Source organism: Clarias gariepinus, chromosome 23, assembly GCF_024256425.1.
Source record: "Clarias gariepinus isolate MV-2021 ecotype Netherlands chromosome 23, CGAR_prim_01v2, whole genome shotgun sequence".
In the NCBI taxonomy this organism is placed as follows: Eukaryota; Metazoa; Chordata; class Actinopteri; order Siluriformes; family Clariidae; genus Clarias; species Clarias gariepinus.
The window spans coordinates 6,688,178-6,715,640 of NC_071122.1; the positions used below are offsets into that span (position 1 = coordinate 6,688,178).

General features: G+C 38.1%; 1 protein-coding gene across 2 annotated transcripts in view; it reads right to left on the bottom strand.

Annotated features, from left to right (window-relative positions):
* phactr3b (phosphatase and actin regulator 3b) overlaps positions 1 to 27,463 on the bottom strand; it is a 68,710-nt gene extending 41,247 nt beyond the window's left edge. For both annotated transcript variants that reach the window (XM_053484190.1, XM_053484192.1), the window contains exon 1: positions 27,229 to 27,463. In XM_053484190.1, coding sequence (XP_053340165.1) covers positions 27,229 to 27,442 — 214 coding nt within the window. In that variant the 5' untranslated portion in view covers positions 27,443 to 27,463. The remainder of the gene's footprint in view (positions 1 to 27,228) is intronic.

Here is a 27,463-nt window from a genome sequence, read left to right on the forward strand (position 1 = left end):
ACACTGAGAGTAACTTGTAGCCATGTCGCATAATGTTTCCCATTCATCACACATCTGGCTTGACACTAAAGATGTCTGTGTTAGAAGTCCAATCATATTTGGATATGTATCTGGTACTGTTTCTTTTCTTTACTTCGCAGTGAATAGTGACTGCAGCTGGAGAGCAGCAAGTAACACGATTTAAACCAAATAGTATTAGACAGCATCAGTGGTAAAAGGTCGAGAGATCAAATCTCATCTCATATTATGTGGTCGAATGTAATTTTTCTCCTCTCGCTCGACATCCTCATGTAATAGTCATGTAAGTGGTGCTCCCTTAACATGCCGTCTCTTCAGAGCGATGAACGCATTAACCCAATGTTTATTGTGACAGCAATCAATACAGCTCTTGAAATGGGATCCTTTGTGGTTTTTAGGCAGCAGTCCAGCCGGACAGTGTGAACATTACTGACGGTGCAGACGAGTCATGTGATATATAACAAAGCGAAAGAAACTAAAAGGCTGAATTCGTCTCTGGAGAGAGGAATGAAGAAAAGACCAGTTAATAAAACATGCTATCACTTTATCAATAGGCTTGTAATTGTCTCTGTGCTGTTGCATGATCTCATATGGAGAAATTAATCACATCAGGGAGAAGGCCACAGGCTTGTGGACAGGCTCGGGAGAACCCAGACGTCTTCAAGTGCTTCGCAATTGATTATCTTGCACAGTTAAAATGAAAAACCACTTTGGTTATTGATATTCCATGTTTTATGTGGAGGGAAGCAGCAATCTTGTTTACATTAAGCATTTAATATTCAGTTATATGAAGTTTTCATTTCATTTTGAGTCTATTTTTTGTTGTTTTTGATGAAAATGTGTAAGGTGATATATATTTTATTTTCCAATACAGTGAATACCTAGCTTTTATAGAACTAGATAATAAAGATACATATAAAGTTTAAATTAAGCTCTTAACTCCTACCATCCCGGAGCACTTACATTGTAGCTCGTCTCTTTCACAGCGTTTTTGTTTTTATGTGTGCTTTGATGTTTTTGCATGCTTTTGTATTTGCAGCGTTTTTCTGTCTGTAAAAAAAAAGAAATTTATCAACATTTAAGGACTTGTATTTAAATTAATTCTGGAATCAATTCATGCTAGAGTTCGACTGAAACTCTACTGAGGCAACCGTACTCATATCCTCCCAGACCAGGTGTTTTGGTTTGCATTTCAGTGAATTCTGTTTACCTGAACTTCCACTTCATCATCTTTAAATAAAAACTCATGGCCATGTTCACTAAACATATCATTTAAAAAATATTGCTGTACAAATTCTCAGAACAAACTCTCTCAAATTCTCTCTTACAAAGTTTGAGCTAATAGATATTCTCTGATCTTAGCCTTTATTATTTTTTTCTTCAAGGCTGCAAAACATTTCTGTTAGGTGCTTTGGATAAGGGCATCTGCCAAATGCTGTAAATGTAAAAGTCAATATACCCCAGACGGCATGTGAAGTTCTCTCCTCTCCTCCTCTCTTCTCATACACCCCTCTGTTCCCATTGTTTCAGTATGTTACTGTATGAATATTGCATGTCTATCTTTACAAAAAAAATTCTGCGACAGTGAAAAAGTATATGCAAAAGGTTTAGAAAGAAGATCTATATTGTAGTTTCTGTCATAAAAGATTCAAGACAGGGCACACACACATACACTCATTCACACACTACGGGCAATTTGGGAATGCCAATTAGCCTAATCTGCAAGGCTTTGGGAGAAAACCCACCAAGCACGGGGAGAACATGCACACAAGACAAGAATCGAGCCCAGACCCTGGAGGTGCAAGGCGACAATGATAACCACTACAAATGTATATTTTTTCTGTTTTTTGTTTTTTCTTAAGATAAAGAGATATTTATAGTGCAACATTTCATTTTTTTTTGTGCTGCAGAGCTGTAAAAGGAATTAAATGTTTCAAATAGTGAGCCAACAAGGAGTAGCACTTGATAAGAAGAAAATTCAAGAAAAAAATCAAGTTCAAAAAGAAGATCCTTACTTAACTTAAGCATGCAGACCCAGGATATAAGATCCCAAAAAAAAAGAACTTCTGGCTAATGACATACAGTGGGGCAAAAAAGTATTTAGTCAGCCACCAGTTGTGCAAGTTCTCCCACTTTAAAGGATGAGAGAGGCCTGTAATTTTCATCATAGGTAAACCTCAACTATGAGAGACAAAATAAGAAAAAAAAAATCCAGAAAATCACATTGTAGGATTTTTTTATGACTTAATTGGTAAATTCCTCTGTAAAATAAGTATTTGGTCACCTACAAACAAGTAAGATTTCTGGCTCTCACAGACCTATAACTTCTTCGTTAAAAGGCTCCTCTGTCCTCCACTCGTTATCTGAATTAATGGCATCTGTTTAAACTTGGCTATAGCCAAGACCAAAGAGCTGTCAAAGGACACCAGAAACCAAATTGTAGACCTGCACCAGGCTGGGAAGATTGAATCTGCAATAGGTAAGCAGCTTGGTGTGAAGAAATCAACTGTGGGAGCAATTATTAGAAAATAGAAGACATACAAGATCACTGATAATCTCCCTCGATCTGGGGCTCCACACAAGATCTCACCCCGTGGGGTCAAAATGATCACAATAACTGTGAGCAAAAACCCAGAACCACACGGGGGGACCTAGTGAATGACCTGCAGAGAGCTGAAACCAAAGTAACAAAGGCTACCATCAGTAACACACTGCGCCGCCAGGGACTCAAATCCTGCAGTGCCAGACGTGTCCCCCTGCTTAAGCCAGTACATGTCCAGGCACGTCTGAAGTTTGATAGAGAGCATTTGGATGTCCAGAAGAGGATTGGGAGAATGTCATATGGTCAGATGAAACCAAAATAGAACTTTGTGTTTGGAGAAGAAAGAATGTTGAGTTGCACCCAAAGAACACAATACTACTTGTAAAGCATGGAGCCGGAAACATCATGCTTTGAGCCTGTTTTTCTGCAAAGTGACCAGGATGACTGATCCGTGTAAAGGAAAGAATGAATGGGGCCATGTATCGTGAGATTTTGAGTGAAAACCTTCTTCCATCAGCAAGGACATTGAAGATGAAACGTGGCTGGGTCTTTCAGCATGACACTGATCTCAAACACACCGCCCGGACAATGAAGGAGCGGCTTCATAAGAAATACTTCAAGGTTCTGGACTTGAAGAAAACGTTTGACCTCTGTCATTGCCAACAAAGGGTAAATAACAAAGTAGTGAGATTAAATTTTTATTATTGACCAAATACTTATTTTCCACCATAATTTTTAAATAAATTCTACAATGTGATTTTTTGATTTTTAATTTTTCTGTCTCTCATAAATTACAGGCCCCTCTCATCTTTTTAAGTGGGAGAACTTGAACAATTGGTGGCTGACTAAATACTTTTTTGCCCCACTGTAAGATCGAGAAATCAACATAAACTGCAAAGAATTATATTACATACTTCTTTTAAATTAATTCACATTATAGAAATTTGAGCTAAGTATAGGATTTAGTTATTGCTATTTTATTAAAAGAGATCTGGCAACCTTGCCTCTCCCTAAAGACAGCACACAGAGAAATTGGCACCGTAATCCACTCTGTCGTGTCCACTGAGGAAAGGTTGCAAAAGGTGAGTCAGTAAGTGCTGCTGTACTGCATTATAGCAGAACCACAAGCTGACACACATAAACACAAAAACACTGGAAAGGCTTTCTAATGAACCTCCAACACTGAGTCTCTTTAGAGAACTGGAAACGTTTGGTGTTACAAAGTATATTTTGTTCTGTCCAAGGTGATGATTACTGTAGATCCACACTATTTTTCACACACTTTAGGATTATCAGTAGTGGGAAAAGCTTTAAAAGTCCCATATTTTACTGTTACTTTAAAAAAGTTAACACAGATCTCAGTGTGTTTTTAGATAATGTATTTTCATACCTGAAAACGTTTCTTTTTGCAAACACACTGTTTCGTTGTCTATATAAATGAGCTACTGCTGAGCCATGCTCCTCCAGAGAATAGCAGATCTGAGCAACAAGCCTGAGGAAAGGATTTTCTTATATTAGGTCTTATTAAGGCTGAAATCTTATTGGCTTGTTTAAGCTCCAGCCAGTGCAAAAATTAGAAGGCCAAATAGAAGGAATGCTTAATTTTTTTCAGTGAGATTGTAACAAACACTGAAAACCCAGCAAAATATCTAAAAATGACTGAAGAGTAAATTTTGCATAACAGGTCCCCTTTAAAGGATAAAACAACAGGGTCACATGACAAATACATAATGCCAGCCTCCCTGGGAAAGTTTCAGTATCATGCAAAACTCCTAACCCAGTAATAAATAAATACTATATCTCTGAGCATCTGTGCATTTAAAAAAAAATCTTTAATATAAACTGGACCTTTCTAAAGTAGACCCTGGTTGCTAGACCCTTTTGCAAACTAGACCTTTCATAACTTTTCATAGTCAATATAACAAAATAAGATGTCTAATCAACATTAGAATATTGCTACAAAACTTTTGCAGTGAACAGAAATAGATATGTTGATTGGTGAGCCAGCCAGGAGTAGAAAATCCCTAATAAATCCCTAGAAAATCCCTAATAAATATAATATCTTTGAAACAATATAGTAGAAATATGCTTCTTTGCGCCCTGAAAATCTGTCGTTAAAGCTGTAAGTTTAAACCTGTTTTCTCTTTTTTCCTTAATTCTTGTTTTTCTTTCTCTCTCACTCACTCATGATCTCATCCTTTCTGCCAGCAGCTGGTGATGGGTGGAAGCTTTCTGGTGTAATTACAGCTGGAAGAAAGGAAAAGGGATGCTTTCCTTCATCATTAAAACAAATACCCTCTATTTTACGCTATTAGAGTTTCATTTAACTCTCTGCGAGTGAGTGGATAAGTAAATCCGAATAAAAACCTGTGGAAATCCAAGAAACAACATTTAAAATAAAATAACAAAAGCAACACTAATATGTTTATCCAGCAATTAAAAAAAAACCTGCATTTTGCAGGACTAAATGAATCATGTAAAACACTAAAGCAAAACTTTAAATTCAGTAAATAAAAGTATATACTAACAATTGACCTTTTTTTTACAGTTTGACCTGTTTTACCCTTTTCACTTACAAATAAATAGATTAAAACAATAAAAATTACAGAAAATAATAACCAAAAGGAAACAAAGCAACAATAGCTGATTATTCCACGTTTTTCAACCAGTTATATTTCACCTTCTAAATAAACTAATCTCTCCTCCTATAAATGTGATTGCAACAAAATTTAGACAACTGGATGTTTCGCTTCTGTCTTGGGTGATGTTTTAATGTTTTTCAGCTTTGCACACTTTTTGATCAGAGCATAAAACATTGATGGACAACATATTCTGGGATCATGCACATATAGGTGGATTAGAGCAAAACATTTATTATGGAAATAATTTCTATAGACCATATACAAGCCAGATAATTGTCAAAAGCAAATAAGCCATAATCCTAAAAGAAAAAAATGAAAAAATCAGTCACACTATATGCAGTCCTTCGCCACTGAACTTTGTGACTTGAAAGCGAATTCTATCATTAGTATCTTAATGACCACCTCTACCCTACTGAGATATTTATGGAATAGCAGCAAAGAGGTTTTGCGTCACCTTTAGTGCATGTACTTTAGAACCGTACTCCATATATTCCATAATATTTGCGTTACAAGCCACAGACAAGTACTGTAGCTCTGAGTGACAACTTCAATACTTAATCTCACTGCTCACACTCTGTGATCTGTACAGCATTTTCCCTGAGACTGGCTTTCTTCTGGCATCGATTATCACTGACCCATGGACTGTAGTCTCCTTGCTTCTGTCACTTAACTGAGTTAATGACAATGGCAGAAGTTTCTGCCTTATCTCTCAAACCCTAGGATCCTAGGCACTCATTAGAAAAACTTCTTAAATAAAACTATTGTTTAAAGACTTTTCTTAAACTACAGTATATGACTATAAACCATACTTAACCATGGCAAAATTACACAATTGACTTTTCCTTTTTTTTTTCTTTGCAATTTTATCACCTACAGTGCCAAGTCCCATACAGCTAGCATCAATTGTACATCTACTACTAAATAGGGAATGTGAAGGCTAACACAGGTTTCCTTCGAGACACATAAGGCCAAAGATCAACCTCTATTTAAACTCCGGCTTCACATGTAATCGTCGTGCTATCCACCCTCTTCCACATGCAGCAGCTAACAAACACATATGATTGTGTAGTGTTGCTGCGATTGATAAGGAAACGAGAAGGCATGTCATCCCTCCCACTTAGAGAGTATAATAATTCAATTCCAATGGCATACCGGATCTTATTCAATATTTGATTTTATCTATTGTTAGTAATTACCAAAACAGACATCCAAGAGACATCCAACTCTCCCGAAAGTTCCAGGAGCCTACCGAATATTAATAACACATTACATGTTGTGTAATATTATTTTTATTTATATTATTATTATTATTATTATTATTAGTTAAATTTTTGTAGTTTTCTTTTTTTGTCTATACAGTTTTATGAAATTTAAAAGAAAGTGCCGCATCCTTGGCGGTATTAGAATTCACCCCCCCCCCCCCAACACCCCGTCCCCCCTCCCCCCCGGTTTGTAACAGTGAATTTTTTCATTGCCCATGTTGTATTGTTAAGGAAATGTTTAGGCGAGTTAAATATTGTTATTAATTTATTAGAATTTTATAGCTAACATTATTTGAACTGGATAGCTGCTAGTCTGCATTAAGGCCCCATGTGATAAAGTCAAACTTTTTGTATACGGAAAGTTGTAACAGAATACAGATGGGTACTGGTACCGGTACTGGTGTCCAGGGGGCTCTAATTGAAATGATGTTTTGCAGGGTGGAATATCTGTCATAGCGTATGGTGACACCTGATGAAACATTATTTTAGAAATAAGATAAACCCAAAAATACAGGTCCATGTTGAATTTGTCATATTGCACACAGAATTATTCTCTCTGCTGCGATTTCACTTTTCAGATTCAAGAACATAAAACTGCAATGTCAGAATATACTGTTGTGGAGAAAGATGACCTTTTGCAAGAGTAATAATGCAAAAGGATATAAAATTGAAGTAAATATTGGAGCTGCTGACTGTGAAAAAAATGCTAAATTAGCTGAAATGTTTTCTGGACAGTTTACACATTAATTGTTAATGTTATAAGTCAGTTTTACACTTTTATGATCAATGAAAGCAGAAAGAAATAAGCATGTTATGCATTTGCATAAGTAATGCTTATAGCTGGTTTTGTTGTAACAACATGCTGGCTAAAGAGAGAAGAGTCCCACTGTCAATAATCAACGTGTTGACACACTGTCCCGAATCCTAAGTCTCCTAAGGGGTGACCACAACCCTGGGATGGACATTGCTTCGCCTTACATACAAGTAAACTGTTTTATGGCTTTTTTTTCCCCAGGGGGATATTTGCTCACGTCCTATGTGACCATTACTTGAACACGAAATGTGTGTATGCCACACTGCTTTGTTTACTGCCCTGTCTGCAGAAGTTTTCATTGAACTGATGGGAATTCCACGGTCCTGGAGCACTAGATAAATCAGCGACGTCTCCACATCGTACTAGCTGAGACACATAAAGCCTGGGACTTGCTCTACTTCTACAAGGGTGCATATTCAGCTCTGTGACACTCTGTCAGCATGACAAACTACACCAATTACAGAAAAAAGTGGCATTGTTAATGCAGAAAAAATTGAGGACACTAACTGATACAGCAATCAAATCCTTAGCATGAAATAAAAACAGTAGTTAATGTGTTGTGACACTGTACAACTCTTGTGAGTTCGTTCACAGCCTTGACCCATTTGCGAGATTTTATTCAGCATGTCTTCTTGGTCATGTTCTTTGCTTTCAGATTTCTTCCTTGAAATGTGGTGTAAAAAACATTCATTCTCATCATCGTGTCCTTTAGCTCGGTTAAATTAAACACGTCTAAATAATTTGTCAGGGATCCCAGATGGTGTTATCGATGTCTACAATAGTGTACAGAATACACCATAGAGTACCACTTAGAGCACTGGAGACCGTTTTAGCTTGCGCAGCACAAATTCAACCCTCCGTATTGATTCACACCACTGAACTCCAAGAAACACTGAGTTAATTCTTTAGCTTAAGCTGACAGCATCTATTTAAATATCTTTACTTACATTTATGCATTTGGCATCTACTTTTATCCCAGGCCATTTTATAAATCAAAATAGGGTTCTTTAAGAGTTTGTTGGGGATTTATGGGTTCTTCGGTGTCTACACGAGACCACCTCGGAGGTCGGATAGTAAAAGCTTGACTGTAAGATTTTATACGGATTCTCACAGGAGGACAAGCTTTAGAAATATATACACTGACGTAGTACCCAAGATGCTTCCTGAAGAACAGAGGAACCAACATGAGGGTTTTCTATTTATTTTTTAAGATTATACAGAACATAGAAAAATTTCTTATTATTACCACAACCATGATTGTTGATTTAGCGCTATCTTATATGTAACAAAGCGCAATTACTATGTTGCTGTACCGAAGCCTTTTTGTGTGTGTGTTCGTACAGGTGACATGGTGGCTTAGTGGTTGGCACTGTTGCTTTGCACCTTTAGGGTCTGGGTTCAATTCCCACCTCGAGTCTGTGGCATAGAGTTTGCATGTTCTCCCCTTGCTTGGCATGGATATTAGGCCAATTGACGTCCCTAAATTGCCCTTAGTGTGCTCATTGATAGATTGGCAGCCCATCCAAGGTGTACCCTAAATCTCCTGGGATAGTCTCCAGGCTCCTGCAACCCTGTGTACAGGATAAAGCGGTATAGATGGTGAGTACATATGTACAGTATGTTGCTTGAGTATTTTCCATTTGTAATACTTTGTACTTTTACTCACTATATTTTGTTTTTAAAAAAAAGCAGTATTTTTACTTACTTCATTTTAAAGAAACTTGTTTTTTTTTTTTATCTTTAACTTTTTTTTATCTGAACATAAGTGTTTCCACTGTCACTTAGATCATGAATGAGCTACATCCCACATGGGAAGGACAGAAACAATTGCACCAGTCCAAATTTGCAGAAATGGCTGTCAGGTCAACACTGGTTAGTGCACCAAAGTGATAGACAGTTACCTGGGCAACGGATCCCACCTACTTGGTCTCTGGACTGCGGATTCTTCTGGCTCCTTTTTCAAGCCTCTCGAAATAGTGAATTTGTCATGGTAAGATTGGAAGTGATCTAGCTATCTAGACAACTAGATATTTGCAGTTGGTTTGTGTTTCCAATAACAATGTAATTTTTATGAAAAGCTAATCATTTTTGGGCAAAAAAGTTTTGTTGCAGTCTTTAACCCTATTATATTTGGTGTGCTTGTAGTATACTCACGTTTAATTGTGTAGACTATTTGCATTATGCTTTAGTAACAATGGTAGCAAGTAGCTACCAATGCACTAACAATGCTACCTGCCATTCATTTATTTAATTTAACTCATGTTTCTATCAATCTCCACTCGACACATGCATGTTTTAACAGCATCAACTTCAAATGTGTTTAATTGTAATATTGTATAATAATAATATTGTAAAATATTCTTTATCAGTAACTCATTCAGATAAATACTTTTATAATTAAAGTAGACTTGGTACTTGGTACTTGAGTAAAAGAACTGAAGTGGTACTTCTACTTGTAGTGGAGTACATTTTAGGTAATTACCAGTGCTTTTACTTAAATATTGAGTTGTACTGCTGCCACCAGTGCAAAAGTTTGCAAACTGATTTGCAATCAGAAGTTTGATCATCGATTATTATCATTGATAATATCCCATGTTCTAGAGATGTATATATTTTCTCTATGAGTAAGTCTATGGGATTTTTCACATACTCTAAACCAGACAAAATAAATAAAATATTTAAACCTAGCCAAACATGAGACTCATGATGTACTGGAACTGCAGTAACTCTTTGTTTAGGTGCTGCAGTAAAAAAAGGACAAAAGGACAAGCAGTCTGGTGGGGAACAGAAGTGACCTTGGTCAGGACTAAATGTGGCACACACACACACACTCTCTCTCTCTCTCATTCTGCATAACCACTACTGCCATACAATAAGCTCTCATCACATCATGACAACAACAACAAGGCTACATCAGAAGCTCATGCACACGGCCTTCATCTTCTCAGCGTGACCACTCCATTAGTTCACCTCCTCTTCTCCATATAAGGCAAAGTGTTTAATAGCGTCACCTCCTACAAAGCTGACAGCCACAATCGAACACCTTATTAAATTAGTTTCTGCACTTCCTAAATACCTTATTATAACCATTATAAACAAAAAGAAGTGAATAATAAGTTATGCTGTCTATGCAGTTGCTGTATCCTGTTACTAAAACAGATGAGCTTTGTCATGTTCCTGGCCTTGTGAGGACATTTTTCATCACTGACAGCTACATTTGGCAGAGTTTCCCCTCTTTTAACCTCCATCTTTAGCTCCGTTTTATCAGGAGACCTGGCCAGCAGGTGGCCCAGCAGCGTAAGTTGTTTTAGAGCAAGGTTGTTGTTTTTTTATGGGACAGAGGAGAGCACTCTTTATAAACCCTCTCATATACTGTACCTATAGTATGACTAAGCATATAGGATTCTGGAATCAAATTAGAAGCCTTTTTATTATTATTATTATTATTATTATTATTATTATTATTATTATTATTACAAGGCACTTTAATACTCCGTAAATCTGTAAAACATATCTCAGCTGGCTTTTACTGATAGGTCAACCTTTTTATCTGTTTTTATTGATAGATGATAGCCATTCTGGGTTTTTATGATGATTTTTTCACAAAATAAAAAAATATATTTTTTCTATGAAGACATTACTTTTACTACGAGGGGTGTTAGAATTAAACCAGGACTTATGATAAATTTTCTGAATGAAGGTAATTGACATTTACAGAAGACTTCAAGAGCAGCATAGTGAAGAGGCTCTTAGCCACAGTAAAACATTTGAACAGTGCAAACGTTTTAAAGAAGATCCCAACTGAGGTGGCTCTGAGCCCACTGCAGTGGTTCCTGTGAACATCCTGTGGAACTTGTTGCCAACTTGCATCTGTCTTAAACATCATCTACTGAACACACAATTATTCACCAACACCACTTGCACATTACAGGAAATCAGTAGTCCTGATCTTGCTCCAAGCCAGTTCAACATGTTTTGAGCCATTAAAGGTGTTCCTGGGAGGCCAGTGTTTCGATCGTGAAGCAGGGAGTCTGATCAAACTTTCTACCTAATAAAAACTTTCTACCTTGATGGTATCCAAGCACTAGTGAACTCTAGGGTAAGTGCATTAGTGTAGCAGGGGATTGTATAGAGAAATAATAGGAGTTTTTACTCGCAGAACTGTGATCTCTTATTCTGCACAAAAAGTCAAAAAGTCCCGGTTTGACTTGAACATCTCTCAGCTATACAGTACATTATATCATATATTATTACAACTATACAGTATGTAATTTTGGGCGCATTCTTTTTTGGCAGTCGTATTAATCACAGCTGAATTGGTTCATGCAATTAAGGTAGAGATTTCACATTCACATGTTTCTCTGTCTCTCCTCTTCAGCCTACTCAAAACTAGTAAACAACAAAATGCTGTTCTAATGTCCTGCGTCTTTCTGTCTGAACCTTACACAGCCTTCTCAGTGATGCAGCCAAAGCAGTGATACAGGTCTGCTCAGACTTTAGAGGCAATCAGTAATGACAAGACCTAGATTTTTCTGCTGATGTCGTCCTGACACACAGTGTTAGCGCTCAGGCTCGAGCTTTGACTGCAGAAACCTCATCACGGCTGCCAAATTGTACCAAGCGGAGATTTTTTTTTTCGGACAAAATCTGCAATACTTCCTGTAAATCAACCAAATGAGAAAATACAATATGAATACAGAACACAATACAATTGCTGTATATAAAGCTGTTTTGCATTAATGTCTTTTTTAACAGTTAAGTGCTTCACAGTAGATGATAAAATGTGATTAAAATGAATGAACGGGATGCTGCTTCGTGGCTTAGTATTTCTTTCCAGGGGAGGTTACATCAAATATTATTTAGAATAATACAAGAATTTTGCATTGAGGGCTTATCAAGTAAAAAGGGCATGAAATGCGTTCTCGCATTAGTTATTGCATTAAGGTTTGATAAAATAGTTTCCGTGCTCATGTTTCATTTACATTAGCATGTGTCTTGCTTTTTTTGCTCTTGTCTCCAAATCTGTCCTGGTTTCTGTCTGTTATCACATATTTGCACCTCTTTTACATTATTCTTCTTTATGTACCACCATGTACTTTTCTCTCATTCTAATGTCTTATTCATTATAAGAGTACATTACTGACCATCTTTTACATCTCCCTTGTTTCTCATATGGCTTACTAGTTCTTTCTTTTTCACCCTTGATTATGTTTTATTTGTTAGTTTAGATGGTTACATTTAGGGCATTTGAGAGAAGCCCCTATCCAAAGTGATTTCTATTTGTTTCATTACACATGCATTTATATACAAGCGAACAAACAAGGTAAAGTTCCCAACAGTGCCAACTTGATGATGCAGTAGAGGGGTTTGAACCTGGGAGCCTTTGATTAGTATGCCAACACTTATATTGAGTTGATCTACTGAGCAACTCCTGACCTTGTTGTATAGTTTGCTGATTTCTACAAAAAACTTTGCAGATTACTTTTGGACTCATCCTAGCTAACATGCTAAGTTACTGCGCATGCCAGTCTCTATTGCATGCTATAATGTGTTTAAGTTCTAGTCCTGACATGCTTTTTTAAAAGCAAGGATTTTCTTTATCATTCTTAAAAAAACATCTGTCCACATGACAACGCAAACACATGCGCTTTAATTATACCAAACCAGCAGGTGGCGATATAACTCTAACCACCCAAACCATACTAGCCAATCACAAGCTTGAAAAAGGTATCACATTGTATTAAGTGCTGCAATGTCAACCACAGGTGATACAGCGTATGCAGTGCATGCTCTTACAAGCCAAAAATGCCATTTTTTGTGTTTTTTCTTAGATTCTGAATATCTTCCCTGTGGAAGCATTTTTCCTAATAATATAAATTATGATAAGCTAAATGATGAGTTAAAACTTAGAATAACCTCCGTTTGTTTGTTTTTTTATTATGTATATTACCATATACATCTGGATTTAACAGATTAACCATTGCTCATTTTCAGAAGGGTGCCAACAATTTCTCTTACTCAGACTTGAATAATTAGAATTATTTTTCGTGTCTGTGTTGTATGAGATTATACAGAAGCCAAATTTAGATTTCACCATCCAGTCCTATTCATTCGACCCTGAGCTCTTCTTAGAATATTAGCAATTAATCACAAATGAATTTTCACACAGTGGCTAAAAATAGCGGCCTGATGAATAAATCACGAATACTAGCTATTATAAGAATCAAAATTATCCAGCTAAGGTTATGACGTGAATTATAAAATGGATTACAGTGGATTCCACACCCTATGTATTTTAAGAGCAATGCGCAGAGATTTACGGGTGTATTTAATGTGTATTTCATTTTTCAGTCGGACGAAATAGAAAATGGGAAGCTGGTTAATCCAAGTAAAAAAAGCTCCAAAAACGTTGAGCACAATCCCTTTTACACTCATCTAAACGCTTTTCCTGAATTACTGCCTTTCTGTGCTGAAAAGAAGGAAAAAAACACATTTACACATTTTTTAACCTTCAGTCTGGGCAATCTACTTTGCCTGCTAGTTTTGCTCTGATGCTACATATAATACTAATGTTGATGAAAAGTAGTGTACATAAAATATCAATATATATAAAATACATAGAGTGTGAAGCTGGCAGATTGGGTATATTTAAATTCCTCAACCTTATCTGTTACCTAAGTAAAGTACTAATAGCTAGTTCCTCTAGCTAGCAAGTGGCTGTTGTTGATGTGGTAGTTGTCTTTATACATTGGTTTGAAAAAAGCCTACAATTCATCTTGTCCTGTCCTGTTGAGATAAAATTTTACTGAAAAAGAATAAAAAAACATACTTAAATCAGCTAGGTTGCCACTTAGCTCACAATGCTAATATAGTATAAGCTTTGCTTTTGGTCTTTGACTATATATGGAATGTGATATCACATACTCGCGAGATAATGGCTTAATGGTTAGCACTGTCACCTCGCACATTCAGAATCTCATGTTAATCTCTTCTTTGTCTCCTAGACAGAAATGAGCAGTCTTTGAGACTTGAATGAGATTTAGGTGTTTTCTGTATCTTCTCAAATGTGTCTCAAATATGGCTTATTACCTCTAAATCTCAGAGATAGTTCATGTTCGTCTTGTGTGTGATTCACATATTTTTTGTTTCCCCAAAGCAGTGTTTCCCACACACAAAGTATACAGTAATTGTAAACTGTGCATTTGGGTTTTTTGATATGTTCAGAAAACATGTTTTATGTAAAAAAATTGCTTAGTCATGTGTGTATAATTAGTTAAAATTAAATAAAATTGTGTTTTTTATATTAAAGAATATATTCTGCTGAAATATTTTTACTCTATATTGCACAATCCTGACTCATATACAGTATATTTATTAAAACATAATGCAAAGAATGTCTGAAAATGCTTTTGGTTTAAGGGCTAGGGTTCTCTTACAAACAGTGCCATCTACACTAAAGAGTGTTTGGTACTTTTTTTATATACTTCATCTTAATTTTCACATACGGGTAGATGGAGGGGAGGGTTAGTGGGTTGGATCTCTTGTCTTGTACTTGTACATGTATAATGACAATAAAGTTGAATTTAATCTAATCTAAACATGTCCAAACCACCTTAATCTGGCTTTATCTCCAAAACATCTAACATGGGTTGTCCCTCTGGTGAACTCATTCTTGATCCTATCCATCCTTGTCACTCCCAAGGAGAATCTCAACATCTTCAGCTCTGTTACTCCCAACTCTGCCTCCTGTCTTTTCTTCAGTGCCACTGTCTCTAAGCCGTAGAGCATCGCTGGTCTCACTACTGTCCTGTACATCTTTCCTTTTATTCTCGCTGATACTCTTTTATCGCACAACACACCTGACACTTTTCTCCACCCATTCCAACCTGTCTGTACCCGCCTCTTCACCTCCTTTCCACACTCTCTGTTGCTCTGGACCGTTGACCCTAAGTACTTAAAATCCTGCACCTTCTTTACCTCTGCTCTCTGTTGACAGGGATCCTCACCGTTCCTCTTGGGTTCCTCTCATTCACACACATGTATTCCGTCTTATTGCGGCTAACCTTCATTCCTCTGCTTTCCAGAGCGTACCTCCACCTCTCCAAATTTTCTTTCACCTGTTCTCTGCTCTCACTACAAAGCAATGTCATCTGCAAACATCATAGTCCATGGAGACTCCTGTCTAACCACATCTGTCATCCTGTCCATCACCAGAGCAAACAAAAAGGGGTTTGAAGCCGATCCTTGATGCAGACCCACCTCCACCTTAAACACTTCTGTCACACCTACAGCACATCTCACAACTGTCTTACAACTCTCATACATGTCCTGCACCACGCTAACATACTTCTCTGCCACTCCAGACTTCCTCATACAACACCCCAGCTCCTCTCTCAGCACCCTGTCGTACACCTTCTCTAAATCTACAAAGACACAATGCAACTCTTTATTACCTTCTCTGTACTTCTCCACCAGCATCCTTTAAAGAAAATACTGCATCTGATGTACTCTTTCTAGGCATTAAACCATATTGCTGCTCACAAATGCTCACCTCTGACCTTAACCTAGCTTCCACTACTCTTTCCCACAGCTTCATTGTATGGCTCATTAGCTTTATACCTCTATAATTGCCACAGCTCTGCACATCTCCCTTGTTCTTAAAAATCCGCACCAATCCACTTCTTCTCCATTCTTCTGGAATCCTCTCATTCTCCAAGATCTTGTTAAACAAACTAGTCAGAAACTCTACTGCCACCTCTCCTAAGCACTTCCATACCTCCACAGGTATGTCATCAGGACCAACAGCCTTTCCACTTTTCATCCTCTTCAACGCCCTTCTCACCTCACTTTTACTAATATTTGCTACTTCCTGCTCCACAACAGTCACCTCTTCTACTCTTTGTTCTCTTTCATTTTCCTCATTTCCCAACTCTTTAAAGTACTCCTTCCATCTTCCCATTAGCCTCCTGGCATCTGTCAGTACATTTCCATCTCTATCTTTAATCATTTTAACCTGCTGCACATCCTTCTCATCTCTATCTTTCTGCCTCGCCAACCTGTACAGATCCACCTCACCCTCCTTACTATCCAATCTAGCATACAAGTCGTCATATGCTCTTTGTTTGGCCTTTACTCCTGTCTACTCTCTTCAGTCCTCTCAGAGTCCCACTTCTTCTTAGCTAGCCTCTTTCCCTGTATACACTCCTGGACTTCCTCGTTCCACCACCAATCTCCTAGTCCACTTTTGCCTTACCTGATGATACACCAAGTACCCGCCTACTTGTCTCCCTCATCATTTTGGCTGTAGTTGTCCAGTCAACTGAAAGCAACTCCTGACCACCCATAGCCTGTCTCAACTCCTCCCTAAAGCCTACACAACATTCTTCCTTTCTCAGCTTCCACCACTTTGTCCTCTGCTCTGTTCTCTTCACCTTTCTCACCACCAGGGTTATTTTACACACCACCATTCTGTGTTGTCAGGCTACACTCTCCCCTACCAACACTTTGCAGTCACTACCTGACTGCTTCTGCCTCCACTCTTATATGTCACCCTATGTTCCTGCCTCTTCTAGAAGAAAGTATTTACTACTGCCATTTCCATCCTCTTTGCAAAATCCGCCACCATCTGTCCTTCTACATTCCTGTCCTGAAGACCAAACCTGCCCATCACATTTTCATCACCTCTGTTCCCTTCCCCAACATGTCCATTGAAGTCTGCACCAATCACCACTCTCTCACCTCTGGGGATGCTCTGCATCACTTCATCTTACTCATTCCAGAATTTCTCCTTCTCTTCTAACTCACATCCTACCTGTGGGGCATAGCCACTAACAACATTGAACATCACACCATCAATATCCAGCTTCATACTCATCAACCTGTCTGATACTCTTTTTACCTCTAGAACATTCCTAACAAACATCTCTTTCAGTATAACTCCTACTCCATTTCTTTTCCTATCCACACAATGTTAAAACAATTTGAACCCAGATCCTAAGCTTCTAGCCTTGCTACCTTTCCACCTGGTCTCCTGGACACACAGTATATCCACCTTCCTTCTCTGCATCATATCAACCAACTCTTTTGCCTTCCCTGTCATGGTCCCAACATTCAAAGTCCCTACTATTACTCCTAAACTTTTGCCTTTCCTTTTCTCTGTCTGCTTTCGAACACGCCTTCCTCCTCTCCTTTTTCGACCAACAGTAGCCCAATTTCCACCGGCACCCTGTAGGTCAACAGCACTGGTGGCGGTTGTTGTTAACCCAGGCCACGACCGATCCGGTATGGAAATGATATTTGTGATTCGCATTCATTGATTTGGCAAATGTTTTACGTCGGATGCCCTTCCTGACACAACCCTCTGCATTTATCCAGACTTGGGACTGGCACAAGAAGACACTGGATTGCATATATATATGCAAATATATATATATATATATATAAATACAAACTTGTTGAACATCCACCACAAAAGAAGACTGATGTAGCCGGTGAGAAAGAACTTTTCCTGGCATTGGCCCGTTCTTGTAACCCTTACATACAGCAAGCAACTAATTTACCTTTTAAATTTTTTATCTCCTTTTTGACTGATTATTTTTACTGGAAGATTGTCACAATGCTGTTGCCTTTGTGTAACTCCTGTATAAATCATACTTTGAGTTGAGCAGTGTGACACTTATTATCTTTATCAGGTTTTATGACATTTTGTATCATTTAGTGTCTTGATTTGCCAGATTTTTCTGGTGTCTGTTATATTGTGTGAATTGTCAATTTATTTTTACTGTATGCTGTCAACTGAGGATTTTTGATATGTGCAATCAAACTGTAATATTTCTAATTTGTTTCATGCATCTCATTTATATCTAATCTTAATTTCATTATAATCTTGTATATATTGCTCATTAGATTCTTTTTTAAATCTCCTTCAATCAAATCAGATTTCTCAAATGTTTCTCAAAAGTATGTCTTGCTTTGTGTCTCAGTTATGTCTCTTTGTTTCTCCTAGGTGGGGTTTAGAAGAAATAGAAAAGACAAAGTCTAGCTGAGCAACAAAATTTTGCCATGGGCAGGCTTGATTCACACCTTGTGCATAGAGTCTGAATGTTCTCTCCGTGTTTGGTGAGTTTCCTCTGGGTGCTGCAAAGACATGCAGATTAGGCTAGCTGGTTTTCCCAAATTGCCAAATTGTTCTTAAATGGACAGATATCACATACTGAGATTAATCTAAGGAAATAGAAATTAGGTCTGTTTACAACGTGGATGATTTTCTAGCCAAAAGTACATCGGCATCCTCCCTCTCTGGTCAAAACCCTGACTTTGGCATAAAGGAGGCGTCATTTTGGACAAGCAGGATGAGTTTTGAAATCTTACCAGAAAGCTTGAATTGAGATTCATGCTAAAATAACTGACGTGAACTATTTAACCTTCAACATGGATCATATCAGATTATATACATGTATTTCTACATACATTATGTACGTAGCTGCAATAGCCTTGTAACACACTAAATGTACTATTGCTGTAACGTTTGGTAGTTTCTTTCCCTGTGTGTAATGGTTTACATAAAATTAAATGATGTAAAATTCACTATAAGCTTCATAAGGGTCTATAATATGTTTCTACATCTGTTATCTGCGCATCTTGTGCTGAAATGTCCTCTCTGATTAGACTGCAGTTCACATATAATGCTCACTGAGGTCTGTGTGTTCTTTACAGCGATGCTCGAGTTTCGATCAGTGAGCCTGAGCTTTATACGCCCAGCCTTCATCCCTCTCTCCCACGCCTTCTACAGTCATCTCTCTGCTTCCCCCCTACTTTTGAGAACGAGGGCTTCCGCTTTGGTCCTCGAGTGCATGTTGAAGAGGCGAGATCAAAGCGGGAGTGTGTGTGCTGCAAGGATGAAAGGTTTCATTTGGAGCAGAGGGCCAGTACACGTCCGATCTCCTTATGCTGTGCTGTGCTGTAAACAGGAAAAATGGCTGCCCATGTTTGAAAGGTATCGACCTGTATTTTAATGCTGATGTGAATTTGGCGCAGCAAGTCGACCACTCGGGTACGATGGAATGTGAGTGCAAAATCCATTAAGAAATGAAAAAAAAAACAACAACAACAAAACCAAAACCACCACAGTAAATGCAAAACTGCAAAAACAAATGCATGGGGTACCAATTTATTACAGGGCACAGGCATGCACACACTTACACCATTTAGCCTAATCTGCATGTCTTTGGCCTGTGGGAGGAAACCAAAGTACCCGGAAGAAACTCATCAAGCACGGAGAGAATTTGTGATTGCAAAAGTATTTACAAGTAATTGGTGTGAACCCCCAATTACATCCCCCAAATTCGCCATAATGAAATGCTAGATACTCAGGAAGCATGAAAACATTTAGAAAAATATGTTCTCTGCTTCAGACTAAGAACATCAGTAAAGCATGGTGGTGGTAGAATCATGTTAAGCACTATTCCATTAGTCCTTTGAAATCATTATTGACAAAAACTCACTCATTCTTTGTACCACTTAGACTGTACAGGGTTAAGGGGCCTGGAGCCTATCCCAGGAGACTCAAGAAGGGATACTCCCTGAACGGGGTCGCAATCCATCACAGGGCACTTATTCGGAATTGGGAAACGGCAGTTAGGCTAATCTGCATGCCTTTGGACTGTAAAAGACACAGAGGGAACCCATCACGCACAGGGAGAACATGCAAAGTCCACACACACAGACCCGAGGGGGGCAGCAAAAAAATTACGAATCTAGATATCGAAATTAATTTATCAATGCTTCCACTAATGTTTATACTTATTACATTTATATACTGTCATTTTAGATATGCTGTCAGACAAAAATGTGAACACTAAAAGAAGCCAGGGTTATTCTGCTTAAAAATGTTATTTTCTCATTTATATTGTTACCTTCACATTACATTTTACATTCATCTAATTTGGATGATGGTTTTATCAACTCCCACAGGATAGAACTAAGCAGTGGGGGCTAAGGTTCATGGTCAAGAACCCGACAGTGCTGGGATTTTAACAAAAGACTTTCTACTTAGTAGCCCTATGCTGAAGTAATGAAAATTTCTAAAAAAATTCAATCATGATATGTTCAGTAAAGACCTGCCCCATTGCGTTTTTGGTTTGTTAATAAGTTTCACACTTATGGACCACCACAAAGTCCTTCGTTCCCAAATTCCCTCTTGTGGATCAATAAAGCATGTCTATCCATTCATAGCATGCTAGTTCAGCCATAATACAAAACAGCTCAGTTTTATTTTTTTCCACAAAGCCACAGAGTTACATTTGCAGTCATTACATTATAAACCTGAGCGCCTCCAATAATGACATGCCTATGTGTAAAGAAAAACACACACAAGCACATTTTAGCAGTCGGGATACGCTAACATGGAAATCCAGCTTTACAAAAAAGCGTGCTGAGTGTAAACGGAGTGTTACCGAAGGCCTGTGTAGCTGACAATGTCAATGCATGTAACTGGTAATATTGGGACAGTGTTAAGTGATTAGCTGGACAAATAGCACAAAATTTCCCCAGCTGTACAAACACCGAGCTTTTAACACGGTTTAATCACTACGTCCACATGCAGTTTCCAGAACTACATGCATGACATAAAAGAACTCAGACGTGAATATCATTTGCACGCACGTTTTTACATCCACACTATTTTTTATTATATATTATGTAACTCACACCATTATGCTTGAAAGGTTTGCAAGCAAACCAGGATTTATCGGCACCATACAAATATTTTTTTCTTTTGTTGCATTGGTAAATTAGTATTTTTTTCATAATATTTTACTGATTTTTTTACTGACCCATTATCAACTTTTAATAGCTATATTTTAATAGTTTTATTTTTATGTTATGCTTCTAATCTTATTTTGTTATAACCTAAGCCTCCTTTTACATTGTATACGCAAAATCTTCACACTCACTGGCCACTTCATTAGGTACACCTGTTCAACTTCCCTTTAACACAAATATATAATCAGCCAATCACATGGCAGCAACTCAATCTATTTCAGCATATAGACATGGTTAAAACAATCTGCTCATTAGAATGGGGACAAAAGGTCATTTGAGTGACTTTGAAAGTTATATGGTTGTCAGTGCCAGATGAGCCGGTCTGAGTATTTCCGAAACTGCTGATCTACTGGGATTTTCTCACATAACTGTCTCTAGGGTTTACACAGAATGGCCTGAAAAAGAGAAAAATGTCCAGTAAGCAGCAGTTCTCTGGGTGAAAATGCCTTGTTGATGCCAGAGGTCAGAGGAGAATAGCCTGACTTGTTTGAGTTGATAGAAAGACAACCGTATCTCAAAAAACATCTTGTTACAACTGAGGCATGCCGAAGAGCATCTCTGAACAAACAACACGTCCGTCGAACCCTAAAACAGGAGTCACCTAAGAACTGAAAACTAAGACCGCAATTCAAATGGGCTCACCAAAATTGGTGAGATTGGAAAAACATTGCCTGGTCTGATGATTCTCGATTTCTGTTCAACATTCAGATTGTAGGGTCGGAATTTGGCATGAACAACATGAAAGCATGGATTCATCTTGCCTTGTATCAACGTTACAGGCTGGTGGTGGTGCTGTAATGGTGTTGGGGAGACTTTCTTGTCACACTTTGGGCCCCTTAGTATCAGTTGAGCATGGTTTAAATGCCACAGCCTACCTGAGTATTATCACTGACCATGTCGAACCCTTTATGACACTAGGATAAAGTGCTTGAACACTGTCACCAGATCTCAGTCCAATAGAAGACCTTTGGGAGGTGGGAGATTTGCATTATGGATCTGCAGCAACCTTTGGTTTGTGATCAAAGCATGTCAAAATGGACCAAAATCTTTAAAGAATGTTTCTATTGATTCTAATGTCTTAAGGAATTAAGACAATTGTCAGGGCAAAACCAAACCTGTACTAACAAGTTGTACCCGGTCAAGTGTCTGGTAACACTATGAGCTTAACCATGTTCATTTTAATAGCGCAGTATTAAGGATGAAGTTTCTTTAGTAAGTTTTTAATTTTTTACAGGTTTTTAAGAGAAAATGACAGTGTTAAAAAGTTATTTTGCATCTCTGGGGGTGTGCGTGTGCGTCCAAGGCAAGATAATTAATTTCCCCAATTGTATATACAGTATGGAAAATTTGGTCATGAGTCATGAAGACTGTACTGTACACTGAATCACATTTTGTGTACCCAACGAATGCTTTCCTCAATATAACCTTTTGTCTGTTAGTAGCATCTGACCATGGCAAAACAAATTCCTGTACCTGTTGCATATACTTATGAATAAACTGATCCTAAGAATGATTCTGTATGTAAATGCGCTTGCAATATAAACATGCTGTGTACTCTCAGACGACCGCAAAGCGTGCAGCAGTGTTCTCGATTTGTTCTCGCAGCAGGAACTCCACGCCTGTTGAAACGCTATATATAGGCAAATGCATGTCTCTTAGGGGTGATCCATTCCACCTGCATCCTTTTTTCATCTCCATAGCAACAGCTCATTACACATGGACCTTAGTCAACGGTGCACTATAGAACACATTTTCCTCAAAAATGGATAAAAAAACCCGAATTCTTCTACAAGTACTGATGCCAGATCATGTTTCTTGGGTTCATTTACTGTGTGTAAGACACTAAGGACACAACGTCGCTGGTTACATAATGTAAAAACGTGCACATCTGTAATTTATACCTGGTGAGATAATTGCACAGAACATCATCGTGAAATGTCCACATTTTATAACACATGCTTCACAAATCACGAGTTAGACCTTATAAACGCTGACAGCAATAGCAACACAGATGCTCGTTTCTAAATGTGCAGCCCCGAGCTTACATTAGTCACAGACAAGGAAAGCCTGATGCGTCACAACATCGCCGCTTTATATGCACGCACAACTTGTTATAAATTCATGCACATAAAATATAACACATCCATATAGGTCATCGTTGCAGCGGTGTGGTTTTAGGATTTTTCATTTAGAAAGTGGAATTGGAGTGTACATACAATTTACGGTGTTTTTTTATTATGCATTGTGATCTTATTATAATAATACTGATGTCATATAGGGGCAAACATCTAGTTTCCAGACAACACAATTTGACTTCATAAGGGACCGGTTCAATATTCAATTTCTCTATGCATTTGCCGTGATGCAATATAATTTCAATTCTACAGAAAAAAAATTAAACATTTGACAATCAGATGCAGAATCTGATACAATACGAATTTTATCCAAGCATGAATTATTTGAATTCATATAACAACAATATTTGATCATTTAAGGGGATCTTCTACAATACAATTTTGTTTCAATTACCAAGTCAAAGATAGTTTATGATACCACTGAACTGGTACAATATTGTAGGATTTCAATTTTTGGGAATTCTTAACAAGACTACCGAATCTTTCTCAATACTATTTTGATTTATACGTCAACAAGCTGATATTTAATAATATCACTATGACAATACAATACAATTCGATTAGATGTCTGATGATATCGTTAAATCTTTTTTGATACAACACTATATGACAGGATTTCTATTCAGAAGATTAGACATCACCGAAGCTTCTATCAAATGTTATGATAGGATTTGATTTACTAGCAGGCCAGGATCATAGCAAATCATCCATTCAGTGCATAGGCCAATCTATTAATGACAGGATAAATGTGTTGAAAAATGTAATACGAACTCCATAAAGCCAAATGTAGGTAGCAGAAAACCAACAAGGAGTCTATAAACGTATGAAGTCTTGACTGAAATAACATTTCTAATATTTTTTTGGTAAATAAAAGCCTTTTTTAAACTGTATGAAGCAATGTTATAACTCTTTTAAAGCTTTATTACAGCATCATAATTATCACCATAACGACCATGCTATGATCATTAAATTATACTGCCTGAGTGCAACACTCCTGGTGGTAATAAAACAAGTGATGATGAAATACACTTTCACACTGCTTTCGAGAGAAATTGTGACCTTGGAATCATAATATTCCAGCTTCCATCCATTCTTAAAACATACAGTACCCTTTTACCCTAAAATACTGTATATTGCCTCATGGGGCAGCACTGACCTCAATCCTGAGATTTCGTCAGGGTTCTCTGGTTTCTTTCTACTTCCCAAAAAACATCTGAGGAGGTAGACTGGTTCAGACACCATGTCTGAACAAAGGAATCTTCCCTCTCATAATTTATGCTTATGTTTGCCCACATTTAAAGCATCTGTAGTATCAGGTATCAAAATTTTGTTTTTATATCTATATCACATTGTTAAATAGCAAACCATGATGATATAACAACATGTAATGTACATATAATAAAATATAGGCATTGTTTCCATGTGAAATCTCATATCTGAAATCCTAACAAATTTACATCCAATTACAAATTTAATGCAAATCATTGCAGTGGCATTAAATGTACCAACTCACTTTGCTTACAGTCTCAATAATTGCTAGTGGGTATTTTATGTACTTTTAGTTGGTGTTTAAAGTCTTTTACCTAGAAAGGTGCTTGCACAGAAAGTTAATCTAGTGCAAATGACATAATTTTAAGAAAGTATACCGCATTATCCTAACATCCTATCCACATTATTGAGTAAAACAATAGATCTAAAAGTTATAAGATACACATTCTGTGTAATTTGTAAATTTTGGATATTTCTATTTTAATAATATTTTATTGTAACTTTTGTAAATATGTAATTTCCATCGCAATTTTTTTTTTTTTTATTGGAAATTCTGCCTTTAGTTTAATTGTATTTTTCTGGTGCAATTTTCCTTTTATTGTAGTCAATCTTTCTATCTCTCTATTCTATTTTCCCATTTCAGGTCATGGACAGTCATATAAGCACTTCACTACAAAAAATGTAAAAACTTGAAATTAAACTTCTACAGTAACTACAGAAATTTCCCCGTCAACAGAGGAAGTCATGGAGGGCCGAAGACTATCACGTGCTTCCTCTGAATCCCTTGACGCCAGCCGACTAAATCTTTTTTGAACTGTTCACTCATGCACTGTTGGAGACAGCCTCCGAGGACAGTGCAATCCACTCCTTCTGCTTGCATGAGATCACAGACTCTCATGATTGGCCCATGTGAGCACTAAGTGCGTCTCATCCCACCCCGCTGAGAGAGCTTGGCCAATCAGATCTCTCTAGGCAGCAGGAGGCTACCACTACGCCACTCCAGGGCCACTATATCAAATCAGTTTACACTCTCTGTATTCGTCACACATACATTACTGCACAGTGAAATTCTTTATTCTTCGCATATCCCAGCTTCGTTAGTAGGCAGGGATCAGAGCGCAGGGTCAGGCATTTTACGGCGCTCCTGCAGCAGACAGGGTTAAGGATCTTGCTCAAGGGCCCAACAGCGATGACCTGGCGGAGCTGGGGCTCGAACTGCCGATCTTCCGAGTCTCAGCCACTGCGAGATCTTCTTAAGGCTCAGAGCCTTAACACACTGAGTTTTAGTATACATAAACCTTTAGCACCTTTATTGTGTATCTTCTACCATCTACCATTTAGGATACTGATTGCTCTGGGTTCTGATGAGAAAAACAGGGGTTCCAGCCCCTGCACCACTAAGCTGCTACTGTTGGGCCCTTGAGCAAGGCCCCTAACAATTTCTGTACAGTGGTGCTGTATTCTGACTCTTCCTAACATCCTAACAAGCTGGGATTTCACTGTGATGCAAATAAAGACTTCTTCTTCTTCTTCTTAAAGAATACAAATTCAAAGGCACAGAAAATGAAACTACTTTTACTTGTTTGATATCAATACTAACACCTTGAGCTTCAAAATACCAATCACCATCTGATACCATCCACACAATTAAACACTATGGGCAATTGGGAAACACCAAACCTAACAATCACAGGGAGACCATGAAAACTCCATGCACGTACACTGGAGTTGAGATTTGAACTCTCAACCACGGAGGTGTGAAGTAACAGTGGTAACCACTGAATCCTTTCAAACAACAGCCTTAAATATTTTTTTCCCCATCCATTATCTATATCACTTATGTTACGTTCTGAGTAGGCTCACATGGGGCCTAGAGACTATTTATGGAACTTAGGACACAGGGTGGGGTGAGAACCCATCGCAGGACACAATCACATCCACTCGCACAGTCAAATTAATTTAGACTGGCCAAACAGTCTACAGTGCATGTGTTTGGACTTTGGTAGGAAACTGGAGTATCAGAAGGAAACCCATCACGCACAGGGGGAACACAAAAACTCCAGTCAGGATTTTAACCCCCAGCCCTGGAGGTGCAAGTCAGCAGTGATAACCACTGTAGGAGGATCACATCCTGTAAGCTTTTATTTCCATATAGTATCCCTTTGAAGCTTTACTCTTAAATATTTATCTTACATCTTTTCTATAGCCACCTGTGCAGTGAAAGATAATTACTAAAGGTAAATACAATATAACAAGTAGAATAAATTCAGTCTTATTTTGAGTTTGTGGAAAAATCCTAATTGAATCCCAAACAGCCAAACATTTAGAATTTTTAATCACAGCAGCAAGGCTGAGCTCGTCTGGTCTCTCTCTCCTCGGTTTAACCCTTCCACGCATGCAGTGACATTTCCAGCACCAGAAACCCTCACACCCTTCAAACAACGCCATACTACTGATTTTTGCTACCAGTCTCGTTTACTATAGACCATGCAACGTGCATGCATCCTGCAGAAAAACAAAAACAAATCGTAAAAAGGCTGCAGGACGCGAGGAATACGTGAGGAACACTTCGATACAGTAAATGCACCACTGCTCACACACTAATCCGTCTGACTGCACGTCATCTCAGAGCAATAACTGGTCTGTCCGTGATACCCAGAACCAAAGCATCATCACCATCATCATCATCAGCAGCAGCAGCAGCAGCAGCGTCGTCTCCTCTCACCTGCGCGGTGCGCGAGGTCGGCACGAGCCTCGGTCAGGACGCTCGGGTCGCTCTGAGATCGGCCCCGCTGCGGCACGCGCTCCTCCGCGCCGTCTGGTGTAGCCATGGAGACACAAGGATGGAGGAAGTAAAGAAGATAAAATAATAAAATACCGAGAGAGAAGAAAACCCGTGACGGAGAGAGACAAGTGGAGCAGGGCGCGGGTCCAAGCATCCAATAGCAGCAACGGGCGTT